This window comes from Cyrtonyx montezumae, unplaced genomic scaffold (genome assembly GCF_038088225.1).
Source record: "Cyrtonyx montezumae isolate F1298 unplaced genomic scaffold, pur_monq_1.0 scaffold_13, whole genome shotgun sequence".
Taxonomy (NCBI): Eukaryota; Metazoa; Chordata; class Aves; order Galliformes; family Odontophoridae; genus Cyrtonyx; species Cyrtonyx montezumae.
In genome coordinates, this window is record NW_027071859.1 from 23197566 (window position 1) to 23211697 (window position 14132).

Sequence of the window (14132 nt, forward strand, 5' to 3'; positions counted from 1 at the left end):
ACATCTGCATGTGTTTTGAACCCTTCACATACTTAGTAATTTAGGTTTTGTATCCCAAGAAGAAACACATTGTTGATATAAGTAAAAGCAACTGTTATTTAAATTCTCCAGTACAGTTTGGATAATATGGTCCAGCTTTTAATTGTCAAAAAAACAGTGAAGCTAGAAAATCAACCGATGCTGGAAGATATGGCAACATTAGTGACTTCAATGCCACATCCAGGAACACTGGCTGGGGAACTGGGCCATATTTTACTTAATGTGATCTGTGAAAGACAAGGGCAATTCAGTTCTTACTCAAGAAAACTCCCACTTAAGGAGCCACGGGATAGTTACAGTACTATTAGCTACAAGACTAAAGCTTTTGTCAACAGAAAGGCATATGATTACAACAGCATACCTTTTGGCATGCATATCTTTACAGTTAAGTCACACCCATTCAAACAGGTCTTTTGCTGCCCAAGCACAAGAAATGCTTGGCAGCACTATTAAAGGACATCTACTCAAGTACACACTGCCAGAGGCCATTTACTATAGCCCTAAAACCAGTTTTCAGTACCTGCTGGGATCTCAGGATGGCAGCATCAATCTCATCCACCTTCTGAGAGATTGTGTCACTCACTAATCTGTATCGTTCATTGTCCTCTGATATCATCTTGTCAAGCCCCTCTCTGGCCCTCCATGGCACCAGTTCCAGGAAGGCACTGCCAACTTCATTCAGAGTGTCCAGTAAGGCTTTGTTGTCTTTTGCTTCTTTTTTCAACTCCTGAAAAAGGTCATTTAAAGTAAATGTGCCAGTATATGAGCTGAACACACACGCAGATTACATATGTTTTGTATTCTCCCAACTACTGAGTCAAGAACTGAAATGTTTTCCAAGCACACCAAAGGGATAAATGAACACAATTATTTGCAGCACAGCTGCAATACCTTTTTGATAAATATCAGTTGTTTGACAGAAAGTGGGTAAGTCTAAGTTTTCTACAAAATATATACCAAAAAACATTTCTCCAGTCAATATGATAAATTTGAGGTTCTCAGAAATTTTGGGTTTTGAGCACCTCATGAACTGACCAAATAAAAAAAAAAAAACTAGCACATAGTGGTTGCAGGAACTAAATCACCAGCAAAGCATGAAATGGATTCAAATTATTCCAGAAATGAGCAATAACTGGATTATATTCCTGTCAAATTATCACACGATCTTTCAAAGCTTTTTTGGTAGAAGCAGCCCCACTGCTGATTCATTTTTCTGTATCTATATCTACATCTACAAACAAATAATTAAATATTTAGATATTTATTAACATCTATATGATTTTATATTTTAATGTATATATCTTTAATATATCAAATGTTAATATGTATGAATATAGTGTGTGTGTATATGTATATGTATATATATATGTATATAATTTGAAGGAAATGTATTTTTTTCTTTTTTTTTTCCACAATAAACACTGCCATCTCCATTCGGTTTGCCTTTTTTTTCTTTAAATAAGTATTTTTCGGTAAACAAGATTAGCAATGTATTTTCAATGCTGCCTGTTTTATACTTTACAGGATATTATCCATATCATAACTAAAGAACCAAAATAACTTTGTTTGACAACTTTAGAGTTTTCCCAGGGTAAGGTAGCTGGTTGAACAAAAAAGAAATGTTGTACTTCTGAGCTAAAAATAAACCTCAGCCCAATTTTCTAAGTGACTATAACAGATGACTCTGGAAAGAGAGCATGATTCTTAACTACTGCTACATGTAGTCAGATGATCTAATACCAAATTATCTATTTACAAAACAATTTTCTGCCAAACAGAAAGTTAACAAAAAAAAAAACCTATACAGCAATAAATAATGCACAGATTCTAAAACCTACTTTTTGTCTTTCTTGTGCTTGGCTTAATTCTTCGCCCTTTGGTATCTCAGTTTCATATGACAGTAATTCCATTTCCACTTTGTCAAGCCATTTGCAGAGCTTCTCATGGGTTGAGTGCAGCTGACCTGCAAGCTGTAGTGCCTGTTCTAAGGTCTTGGACACATCAGAACTCAATTTTGTAATGTCTTTGTATCTCACTTTAATGCCTTCCAGTTTATCTTGAATTATTATAACTTCATCACCTAAAATACCAGAAGAATGTTATTTCCTGTAAACACAATTCCTTAAAAACAAGACCAAAAAATTCTTAAACATCAGCCCTTACCTAACACAGCAATCTCAGTATTTAATTTAGAAAACAATCCAAACAAGAAGATGGGACAAGTCCTTACCTCCTGTAAATTATTCTACCTTCACTATGTCTACAAAGCTATCAAGTTTACCTCAATTTAGGATCTGATCTTCTGTCTTTTTTACTGTTTTACTAAACTATCAGAAAGTGACATTTAAGACGAGTGTTCTAAAATCCATCTTTACATTCACAATAGTTCTTAAAAATTATAAAAAATAACAGAAATTACTGAAAATACTAAAAAAAAAAAGTAAAAATACTAACTACATTTTCTAGTACAGTAATATTCTTTGAACAGAACACTCTTGTTACTATCAACTGAAAACAATAGGATAAAATAAAAGCAATCTCTTGAAATTTATATTCAGATTTCATTACAGATTATGCATAACGTTTAAATTTGGAACAAAAAGGATTCCCCTTACAACCATATGTGTGTCTTAAGGAGTTCAAGAACTTCAGAAATGCTGGAAAATCTGGACAGATGTTGATTTACAGAACAGACACTGAATACAACTTTTCCCACAACATGAGCTCCAATGGACAAAGTTTTTCTCTTGCAGTAAAAGTTAGTCTAATATCTCGTTCATCTGTGAATGTCTCTGGGGAACTGACTGTGTCCACGGCCAAACAGCCCTCCACTCTGAGTAATGTCCATAACTTGCTATTAGGAATGGAATGTAGGTTCACTAAAACAATTTTCCACTAAAAATAGTAAGAAAATGAGGACAAATTCTCTACAAGCATAAATTAACTTTTGCTCACTTATATTAACAGTACATTTGGCCCTGAAACATAACCCACCCTAATCTCATACATTTATTAAAATAGATAACTGCAAGTGCTTTAACCAGCAAGCATGGACTAATATTTACATACTCGACTTAAAACTTCTCACAGCACTTACCATTACAAGAAAAATAATAAGCCTGGTGAACTGTAATTCTCTAAAAGCTCTCACCTGCTGTTTGTTTGAGAAGCTCTAAGCCATTTTGTATAGCCAAATCAACATTTTGTTTTCTGAGAAGAATCTCCTCCTGAAGCTCCTAAGAGAAAATGCCATTTATGTAAGCACAGGCATAATAAACAACACTATTTTCATTTGGAGTAAGAATATTTCCATTCAAAAGAAAATACATTAATGAAAAATAAATGAAACATGGATTATAAATCATATAAAAATAAATAATAAATGAACGGAAATCAAAATACCAGTAGTTCAGAGTGCTGTTTCTCAAGCAATTCTGTGTTCCAATCTTGGACTGACAACTTGCTCAGTTTATCATGGACTTCATTCAGCCAGTTCATCAACTCAACTTCTTCTTCCCCAAAAATCTGAGCATTGCAGTACGCTTGCTGTAGAAGTTCAGACCTGCTGTTGCTCTTCTCTTGAATCTCAATGTATCGGGCCTGAGAAGTATCTAGCTTTTCCTGCACCATATCTTTATCTTCCCTGGAGCTCATAGTCTTTAGAGACTGACCAATGCTAATGGCCTGAAGCAAACTCTTATTGTGAGCTAGGACATCATCTTCCAGGGCCTAAATAATTTTTTTAATAATGAAGAACAATGGAAAAGAAAATCAGAGAAACATAAAAGAAATGCAAGTGGAACTAAATAAAAACTGAACTAAAAAGAACACACTGCCAACACAAATGAATAAAACTCATATTACAGAAAAATAAAATCAGTATGATATAATACAGGTACATCAAAACAGCCTTCCCAATGATGCTGTACTTCGCAGATTAGTTTAAAAAGAATGGCATGAGCAAATGTGTCGTCCATATCTTACTTTATGCTGAGAAATCTGCTGCTGTAGTTTGGAAGCCTGGGTTCCAATGGGTTCAGCATTTGCAAGTCTCTTCTCTGTGGCCGACAGCCACTCCACCAGTGGCTCCAGAGCTTCATGAAACTGCTGCGCTACCACTGAGATGCTTTCCAACTGACGGTTCCTATAAACATCCCAAAAGAAAGATCCTACTGTAGGGTTACCTGCTTTAGCAGGGGTGTTGGACGGGATGATCTCTTGAGGTCCCTTCCAACTCCTGCAATTCTGTGACTACACCTAAAGTGTTAGGCAAAGACTTTTCTGAACCAGAATGTATGATCATGGCTCCTCAGCACTGTATGTTATCTTCTAAGGTTTGTTCAATGATGTGAACAAAAATATGCAGCTTTACTTCACTCTTCTTTGAAACTAATGAGACAATGGTAATAAAGCACTAAGATTTGATCTCCAAAATTAAAAAGAAGTATCTAAAACCTTTCTGTTTCACATTATTACATTTCAGAGAAAGTTCTTGATTACAGGAAGTCCTCTCAACAGCCACTGCTGAGCACGATTTTAAGAGATATTTTTTTACAAGAAAAAAATCACAGTATTGTCTTTGAGCAGGGAATCTTAGTACAGGTAAATGCTACGCTTATACATGCCTCCCTAGGCTTACAAACTAGGGAGACCCTACAGACCTGGCACAGTTAGCTATATAATGCTCACAGAAATACTGTACTTAGTGTTCAGAATCGTGGTCAGACCTTCAGATCTTCTTGTTTCTAGAGTCTGGCAGAGAAAAATGGAGACAAGCCTGCAACTAATAGATAGCTTGGGAAAAGCTTCAATTTGACTTTTAATTAACTATCACCAAATTGGGAAAAGAATATTAGATTAAACATGACATTAACATTTACTCCACCCATGACTCAGATTCCTCCAATACACTTAAAAAAAAAAAAAAAAAAGAGATCTATCAGTGCTTTACTCTACCAATTGAATAATTGCATCATTGGTATGAAATAACAACAGATTCAGAGTCAAGGAACTACAGAGAGACTAGCAGAAGGAGTAGAAGACAACACAGCTGAATTTCGTGTTACTCTAATTGCTCAAATCCCAATCCATCCATTTGCTCTTCACTGTAAAGTTTTACTGCTCACTTAAAATAATTTTCCTAAACTTTCCACGTTTTCTTCGTTCTCGATTACAGATCTGTTTTCAGGTCACTTCTGCATACTCTTTTCCCTACTCTAAGGGTGTCCTTTTTAACATCCTCGCCCACAGAACACTCACATTCAGCAAAGTCCTTTGAACACTGATGCCTTCAGACACTTTACGTAACTTGCCTAATTTTCTATACACAGACAACTCAAATAGTATCTAAGTGTGTGTATACATAATTGTGTCTTAAATTGGAACTTGAATTGAACTGCAATCTGTAATAGAGTTTTCTGCACTACTAGAATTCATGTACAGTGGCCCTTTTTTTTTGAGAACTGATGCAGCTTAGCAACTTGACTAAGTACATCAGCACCTGAGAGCACAAGGGCTACTAAGATGTAGAAACTCATTACATGGATAACACCGGACAGCAAAAGGAGTGCCACCTGTTTGTAGCAGCATGTCAGGATTCTGAAGGTCCAATGAAACATTGTTATTATTTGTTAAGTCTCAAATCTGCACTTGATTCTACGCAAACAGAATATATAGTTTTTAAATCAATAAACTAACGAACTAAGAGGAATAAAATGCTCAGAATATATATATGCAGATAATTCTAGCAGACTGTTACATCCTAGGCTATAATTCTGTTGGAAGCTTTTGCTCCGTTCAAGTCACTTCTCTCCACTTCAGAGGACCTATTACATCAACATCAAGACACAGTAATGTAATGTATTAATAAGAATGATATTCCTTAAAATATTTTACATTAGGGAGTTCCACGTGCTGCTTTTGACCATCCATCACATGCTACATCTGTATTTTTCAAAGCTATGAAAGAATCTGAAATACCTTGTTTCAGCTTTAGTGAGCAACGCGTCCCACTGACTATCCAGGAAACTCAGCTGCTTCAAGATTTTCACTTTATCAGCAGGTTCTGCTGACTCTGCAATTTTCTCCCCTTCACGCTTGATTAACTCAACAGTAGGCTTGCGGTCATCCAACAGCCGCTGGAGAAGCTACAGAGAAAGCAATCAGATATCAAGTTATAAAGGAACACTGAAATAGTACAAGCGTAAAAACAGAAGGAGCTAGACCTCCTGAAAAAACCTTAAAGCAAAACAAAAAGAAAAAAAAACCAACCAGCAATGCTTAGATTGTGATGTTGTAACTAATGCTAATCAATTACAGACACTCTCCTTCTCCCTGGTCCCAAATACATGCTCATTTTAGTTTCTCAACCATTCTGATACAGCAGCAGCTTCACCAAGTCCAAAAGACCTCCTAGGTTTCTTTGTGGGTGAAAACATGTGGCAATCCAAAAGAGCAGATATACAGGGCAACAAGTTACATCTAATACCACTAAAGAAAACATGTTATTTAAAGTATTTGATGCATTTTGCAGGAGCATTCATGAGAAAGGTGCATGTCCTTCTAGATTTGGCAACACAAAGGCAACAGTATAAACAGATATTAAAAGTTATGATATAATCTACTCATCATTTCTTTGAGATACAATGAAATTCATTGACCTAGCCTAACAAAATAATCTTCCTCAGAAACAAGCTCCACTTCTGTCTAAAAGCATCTGTGCCACCCCTCTCTTATTGGCCTTGTTAGCATTACCATACTCTCCTCTGCGAGAGTACATACCTTAGTACACACAGAGACACCAGGACTTACTCTCGTTTCTCCAGTGAAAAGAGACTGAACATACTTTACTTACTTTCTGCTCTTGTATTTGGGCCTTCACAACTTTGAATTCGGCAGATGGTGGCTTTTGATTAGCCACAAGTTCTTTTGTATCAATGAGCCAACTAAGCAGAGATTCAAGGGCATCCTGAAATCTCCCACAGTGAAGGAGGGCTTCCTGCAGCTGTGCTGCACGCTGGGCAACCTGAAAGAAAGTAGAGCATCTGACTGCACTCTTTTTTTTCCTATTTCTGTGAAATAAGTAGCTAAAATTTGCTCAACACCTGGCAATGTCATTACCACATACTCTCACTTCCATAGGTTTTTGTAACAGAACTATGGCACAATTTACCCTTAATCTCTACATTCATCCACCAAAAAGAGGTTGACACCCAGTAAAGACTGCTCTAGCAGTTTATTACAAGAGACATTCCTGTTTCACTTAGTTACAGTATTATGAATTACACTGACAGGATGTTTGTATTTCTTATGCTCTTCATTTTCCTTACAAAAAGACTGAGCCAGGAACCCTAAGAAGCAATTAAGGGGCAATAACGCCTTCAAAGGAAAGAAGACATAGAAAAGGAGAGGACAAATATTTGAATCACAAGTGTCTGTGGCTCTGCTGCATCAATCCTTCGGGAACACAGAGAGCAGAGGAAACTGAATGCTATTTTGACTTCCCATCCCTGTCACTTTCAGCAGCAACTAGTTCAGGAAGTCCTCAAAGCATAGAGAAAAAAATCTACAGCAGTTTTCCAAAGCAGCAGTACCTTCCAAACTTTTAGGTAACACTTAAGGTACTTAAGATAAAGGAAATGTGCCCCTAAGATGGGCTGAATCCCTGTGTTCTGCACTGAGCGTGTATAGCCAGTGTACACAAAAACAGAGTAAGAAACATGAAAAAAACACTGATGAGGGACTACTCCAAAGCAGCTGACTACAAATGACATTGCTAACTTTCCCATGTGTGTGTCACAACTCTTGCCTCTTTCACTGTTATCAAACTTCTCTGTTCTGCTGAAGCAGAAAGGAACACGCAGCCCTGGAGGAGTCTTTCCTCAATGAAAAGACATGACAGACCTACAGAAGGTTTGACAAAACCTTATAACAACAGCTAATATCTCTGGCAACTCAAGATATAAATCTCACCGTTAGAATTACTACAGAAATTACTGTGTAAAGTAACATAACTGCATATTTAATTTCCTGTGTTTTGAAAGATGTAAGTAAATAAGTAAGCAAAACATAGGACGTGACAAAAGCAGAAGAGTATACAAAATAATAACCTTCTTATTAAGAGTTTTCCACCGGGTATTAACATCTTCAAGGTCATGTTCAAGGCTTTCTGTGTTGGTACTTATAGCAGCACTCTGAATAAGGCCTTGACCCAACCAGTTCACCTCCTGTTGTTTAACCTGGAGCGGCTCAATTTCTTCTTTCTGGAATACCTGCAGTTGGAAAACCAAGGCACACATGAAACATAAAATTCATCTAGTAAGTCATGCTGTGCATATATACATGTATATATGCTGCATTTGCTGACAGGTATCCAAAAGAAAGGAAACCATTCCTCACCAGGACCTTCCTTAAGAAAATAAAAAGACTTAATCTAAACAGAATAAATGTAGTACACCACTGAGACAGGATGATGTACATTTCCATGAGTAGTTCTAGACAGGAAGGAAGGAGAGAAAGGAGACAGGGAGAGATGGAGAGAGGGAAATCTTCACATCACGGAAAAAAACTGAAGACCAGAGGAATGCATTTATCTGTTCGATAATCTGTCTATAAACTCTACTAAAACGGCACAGAAGGACTGTAAGTTGTCCTTACATAAACAAGCAAACACCGAGACAGACAACTGGGCATTTTTTGCCAAATTAGGACAAAAGTAAAACTTTCAAGTTGAAGAAGCAGTGAAGAAAGAATGATTTTAAGGAGGTTTTGTGAGAATATAAACGTAATAAAACGAGGAAGCAGTAGAGCTGCTGCTGAAACAGCATCACTGAGGACACACATGAGAATGGTTTTTAATTCAGAAACATTCTTGCAAATCACCAGGGCTTTGACAGTACCCAAACAACAGTTTGAACAGTTTTGTTTGCTTTATTTTACTTCTTCAGGTACTTAAGGCTTTTCAGAGACAGATTATTACCATTAGCAACAGCAATGTAAATCACCATTTGTATTCAACTGAATGAGGCTGAAATGACACCAGTGTCAGTGAGATCAGAAAATGGCCCAAAGCCCCTGAATTAATTACACAGGCCAGTGAAAAATAACCAATGAATAAACAATGCTAAAGAATGCTCAACTTTTGACCCTAAATCCTTCTTTTTCTATAGCAGCATTCAGTAACAGTTTTGGTGTACATTTAGCGCATTCAAAGCAACCTTTCTCAGCATCCTGAAAAGAAGGAATCACTTCAAACATACCAATGACTCCTCTTTTGCAGGGAACACAGTATGGCAAGTGATTTCTTTGAAAGCAGCACCCCTCAGGTGGCTGAGCACACTTCCATGAGCTAGACAAATCAATCTAGAAGCTACGGCTAATACACCAAGCACAGTTAAGCATCCATAAGGATTTTGTTAGTATGGACAAAAAATAAAACAATAAAAACCCCTGAAAACTCTAGGGCTGTGGTTACATGAGAAATTGCAGCATGTAACCAGCCAGCTGCTCCCAGAAAAGGGAAAACGTTCCTGTTTTTCTTGTCGTTGGGAGTAGAGAGAAGGCAGAATAATCTTTTACGCAGAATCAGTAACAAATTCTTTTACACCCCATAAAGCCTCATCTTTTGAAAGCAATGTCCTGTCCCAGAGGACTGATCTCCATAACCTGCCCTTTAAAAACACAAGCGATCTTTGCAAAGAGAAGCTCAAAATAAATTACAACTATTGCTGGGGCCAAAGTTTACCCAAACAACTCAGCAACAAAGCTTGAAGTATCTCAGATTTCAACTAGAGAGGGAAAAAAGAAATTACAGCTGTGATAAACACCCTTTCCTTATTACCAAGCTCCTACCTCTCCCACCACTCTGAGAGCACTGTTAGGACCCAGTGCCTGTAAAGCACTACCCTGCCATCAGATCTACTTTCAGGCACGCAAATGCAAAGGAAGGCTTTCAGAACATGCTGCGAGCCTTTAATCTACGTGCCTTGGAAACCACAACAATCTGATAGTGTTGCTTATACCTTTATGAGTAAGGCGGCTCAGCCTGAATAAATGGGCTGTAGCTGCCCTTGAATGGCATTGCCTTTAACCACAATCTGTGTAAGAACTGAACACGAACATCAGTGCACAGTGAGGCTCTCCAAATCAAGAGTAACAGACACCATCTGGACAATAAATAACCATGCACTGAACAGCTGGAAGTAATCACCCCTGTCAGAAATTGCCCCTCGTTCATTTTCCAAACTGACCACCACACCTATTTGGGACATCTCCTGTGTGCCTCTGACCACTGCATCTGTTGAATGAATAAAACATATCCAACAAGAGTCAAACGCAAAGAAGGCTATAAGCAAGTTTGTTTAAGGTTAATTTCAATTACTATACAAATGAATATATTTTTTATTACCTTATTAGACAATAGGCCATTGCAGACTGTGTTTAAGGTTTCTTGCATGCCTGTAGTCCAGACATTGCTTTCACTTCTCCCTGGGATAGCTTTCGGACTGTTTACAGTGCAATCTAATTCAAGCTGCTGAACAGAAAATGTCATTTCATTTGAGCCTGTATCTGCTATACTCAAATCCTCCGGATCACATAAGATCTCGTATTTTTCTAAATCCACGTCACTATTATTTACATCAACGTTCACACAGTAACCATCTAATTGAGGAGGAGCATCATCCACATCACCTCCCTCCACTGCTGTGACTTGCGTTTTAATTTTTTCACGTATGTCATAGCCATTTTTGACTCCATTTTTACTCAGGGAAATGCTTCCTCCATCACCTTGAAGAGAACTGCCATGTGACAGAGTTTCCTCTCTGAAACTTTCTGAGTACTTTCCACCCATCTCTTCCTGGTCACTCTCACATTTCTGTGAATTGTTCTGTTTGACTTTTCCAGAGGGCAAAATGTCACATGAAGTCAGCCCACAGCTCCCTCTGACAAAAACACTGCTGCTTGCAAGCGGTGGGGTTTGCTGCTCTGTGCAAAGAGCTGGGAAGAACGGGCTGAGCTGACCTGCTGTCTGGATGTCTTCTGCAGAAGATAAAGTCTGTGCCAGCATTTGCTCCCCTGCTAAGAGCGTGTCTTGTTTTTCTTCCCTTTCTGCTGGAGGGCTGCACAAACCAGAATCGTCTTCTTCTGAGGTCAGAGAATTGGTACCCCACTTGCGTTTGTCTGATCTAGCTGTATCTGACAGGTCACCAGTTTCACTGATCGAGCATTCGCTTTTATTAGTGTAATCTGAAAAGTTGGGTGGGACAAACATTCTCCATGATCTCCTGTGCTCCTTTTTCTCTGTCTGAGACTTCATTTTGGGCAATCCCCCCGTTCGAATGACATCGCCGTTCAGCTTGAGGGCGTCAAAGATCATTTTCTCATCTAACTTCTTGGCCTCACGACTTCGGAGCTCAAAAGCACTGGAGGACGTCAGGGCACCATTGGAGCACAGAGTGCTGATATCCAGTGTTCGGTGACTGTAGGGTAAGGTCCTGTCCGTGAAGTGCCTGGAAGAGAGGCTGCCCTTGGATCCTGAATCGATCTGCTCATTGAGCCGCACAGTGTCGTAGATGGACCTCTGGGGAACGTAACAGTCCTCGATGTTCAGGTCCTCATCCTCTTCTCCTTTGCCCACACACGGAGGATTCTGACGTAAACAGTCTGGCCTGCTAAGTGGCTTCCCCATTTTGTAAGGGTTCACACAAGATGCTACTATCCTTCTACATTCAGAGATGGGCGAAACATTTAGAAAACACTATCAGTCTAAAAAAACACAGTAAACTTGTCCTTATCACGGGATGCATAGATAAAAAAACATACATCGAAACTTATGAGGTGGTTAAGGTCATCATCAGTGCACCGGTTTAAATGCAGTTTTACCTGGATGCAAGCTACTGGTCGTTTTTGTTTTTTTTTTTTTCTTTTTACCTTGAAAATATAAAGTGCTCGAGTAAGAAAAGTACAGAGACGTTCCAATATCACGGGAAAACCGAGTACAGCAAAAACCAGCAGTGGCTCAAATGTTTAAAACCCCCCCAAGGAACACCGCACTTATTTCTTCAGGTCAATACGTGTATCCTAAATCTGCAGATTAAGCCTTCCAATCGAGCGAGCATTACCGAAGGCAGCACATTATCTCTTGGAGGTGACTGATTAGCTGTAATCCATTTAGCCGGGTTGAAGAATTCCATCTCCTTTATAAATAAAGCATCGTACGGGAGCCGGGGAAGGCAGACCCCACGGTGGCTGCGCACGGCTCAGACCAAGGCACTGCGAAAATCTTGGGGAGGGGGGGGGGTGGTTAGAAGTTCAATCCAAACCAGCGCGGAGAATAAAACAGCCCTTCGCTCCTTTGGCAGTAGCTATAAATAACCTCGACCCGAGAGGCGGCTTACTCCGTCCTCGTCCCGAGCTCTTCCCAAGTTCCATAGGTAAATAGTTTCCTCAGAGCCCAAACGGCGCAGCCAGGACTTCCCCCGCGCGAGAATCCATGCGCTCGGGCTCCGTCCCGGAGAGCCGCTCTCCGTTTAAGGCAGCTGCGGAGCACAGCGGCGGCGTCTCCCGCGAAGGCACGGCGGCTTCAGCTCGGCGCAGGGCCGGTCCCGGCTGCGGCGGCAGGCGCAGCGCTCCCCGCTCCTCCCCGGCCGAACGACAAGGCGAGGAAAAGGCGAGCCGGCCGCGCACGCCGGCGGGCAGCATCCGGCCAAGTCGATAAGCTCGCTCGGCTTCCCGCGAGCCGACGGGCGTCCTCCCAGCGCCGAGCTGGAAGGAACGCCCTTTCTCATTCTTCAGGCAACATCTGCTACCGCCACCCACCCCGCACCGCTCGGCCGCGGCGGGAGGAGGTGCCCGGCCCGACTGCTCGCTGCCCCCCCCCCCCCCCGGGCGGCCCCGGAGCCGCGGCCGCCAGTGGACGGGCAGGGCAGGGCAGGGCCCGGCCCAGCAGGGGAAGCAACGCCGCTCGAGCCAGCTCGTTTTCCGCTTTGGGGAGGCGAAGTTTTCTGCTTAAGGCTTTCAAGAGAAGCTGCAGCACCTTGCTGGCGGGTTTACCAGGGATCTCGCTCGTTTCTAACAGCGTTCTGGCAGAACGTGCACTGCTTTTAACCACAGTCCGTAGTGTGTGATTTGCGTTTCCATGTGAAAGTTATATCCAATGTTGCCATCTTTAAAGATTCCCTGGTCTTTGCTTTGGATGGTTTCAGGTGGGGGTACGGCCGTTTACAAGGATGGATAGAGATATGACAAGGGGGAATGGTCTCAAACCGAGACAGGAGGCTTAGATTAGATGTTAGGAGCAAGTTTTTCACTCAGAGGGTGGTGATGCACTGGAACAGGTTGCCCAGAGAGGTTGTGGATGCCCCATCCCTGGAGGCATTCAGGGCAATGCTGGATGTGGCTCTGGGCAGCCTGCTCTAGTGGCTGGCAACCCTGCACATAGCTGGGGCATTGAAACTAGATGATCCTTGTGGTCCTTTTCAACATAGGCCATTCTATGATTCTTTGGGTACTGTAGTTCATGCAGAAGGCAGCAAGGCCCCATGATGCAGCCCCAGCTCACTGCACAGGGCCTAACACAGTGCCAAGCGTCCATGCTGCCCAAAGCCTTTGCTGCGAGAAAAAGAAAGAGCGGTGAAAAAGCATTCTAGAGTTGGAAGATGTTTTTTTTACCAGAGGTAGAGTGGCACAAAAGTAGTGCAGATAGACAAAGGGTTGGGTTTGGAGCATTTACATCTTTTAAATACAGTTTCAGCACTCAGTGGTCAGCCATAGTTGATAACTGTGCCATTAGTGATAACTATGGCTTGGGAGGCCCATGGATAATTTGCTGATGGTTCACTAGAAGCAGCCTGTTCAGCAGCATAAATCAACCTGTTATGAGCAGAGACCTCCACCGCCTGTGCGAGAGGAGCTGTCAGCATAACGACAATGCAGCCCCCAGTGTAAGGACAGCATATGGCACTCTGTGTTACAACACCCAGGGCATTAACTACAATCAGCTGAAGCTTTCCCAGATAGGCAGCAAGCAGGACACTTCATGCAAGAAATACAAAAGCACCACACTTTTTGTTTGTTGATTACTTTGATACAGTCAG

The 14132-nt window shown here is 40.8% G+C and overlaps 1 protein-coding gene across 10 annotated transcripts in view; it reads right to left on the reverse strand.

Moving 5' to 3' along the window:
* The window catches only part of DST (dystonin), a 295256-nt gene that overhangs the window by 61669 nt on the left and 219455 nt on the right, over positions 1–14132 (reverse strand). For 8 of the 10 annotated variants that reach the window (XM_065730839.1, XM_065730843.1, XM_065730842.1 and 5 more), the window contains 8 exons: positions 8148–8309; positions 6893–7063; positions 6019–6185; positions 4024–4183; positions 3442–3768; positions 3191–3275; positions 1878–2119; positions 560–766 (listed from right to left, as the gene is read on the reverse strand). In XM_065730839.1, the coding sequence (XP_065586911.1) occupies positions 560–766; positions 1878–2119; positions 3191–3275; positions 3442–3768; positions 4024–4183; positions 6019–6185; positions 6893–7063; positions 8148–8309 (1521 nt within the window). The remainder of the gene's footprint in view (positions 1–559; positions 767–1877; positions 2120–3190; positions 3276–3441; positions 3769–4023; positions 4184–6018; positions 6186–6892; positions 7064–8147; positions 8310–14132) is intronic. The other 2 variants (XM_065730844.1, XM_065730849.1) reach the window with 1 other exon arrangement.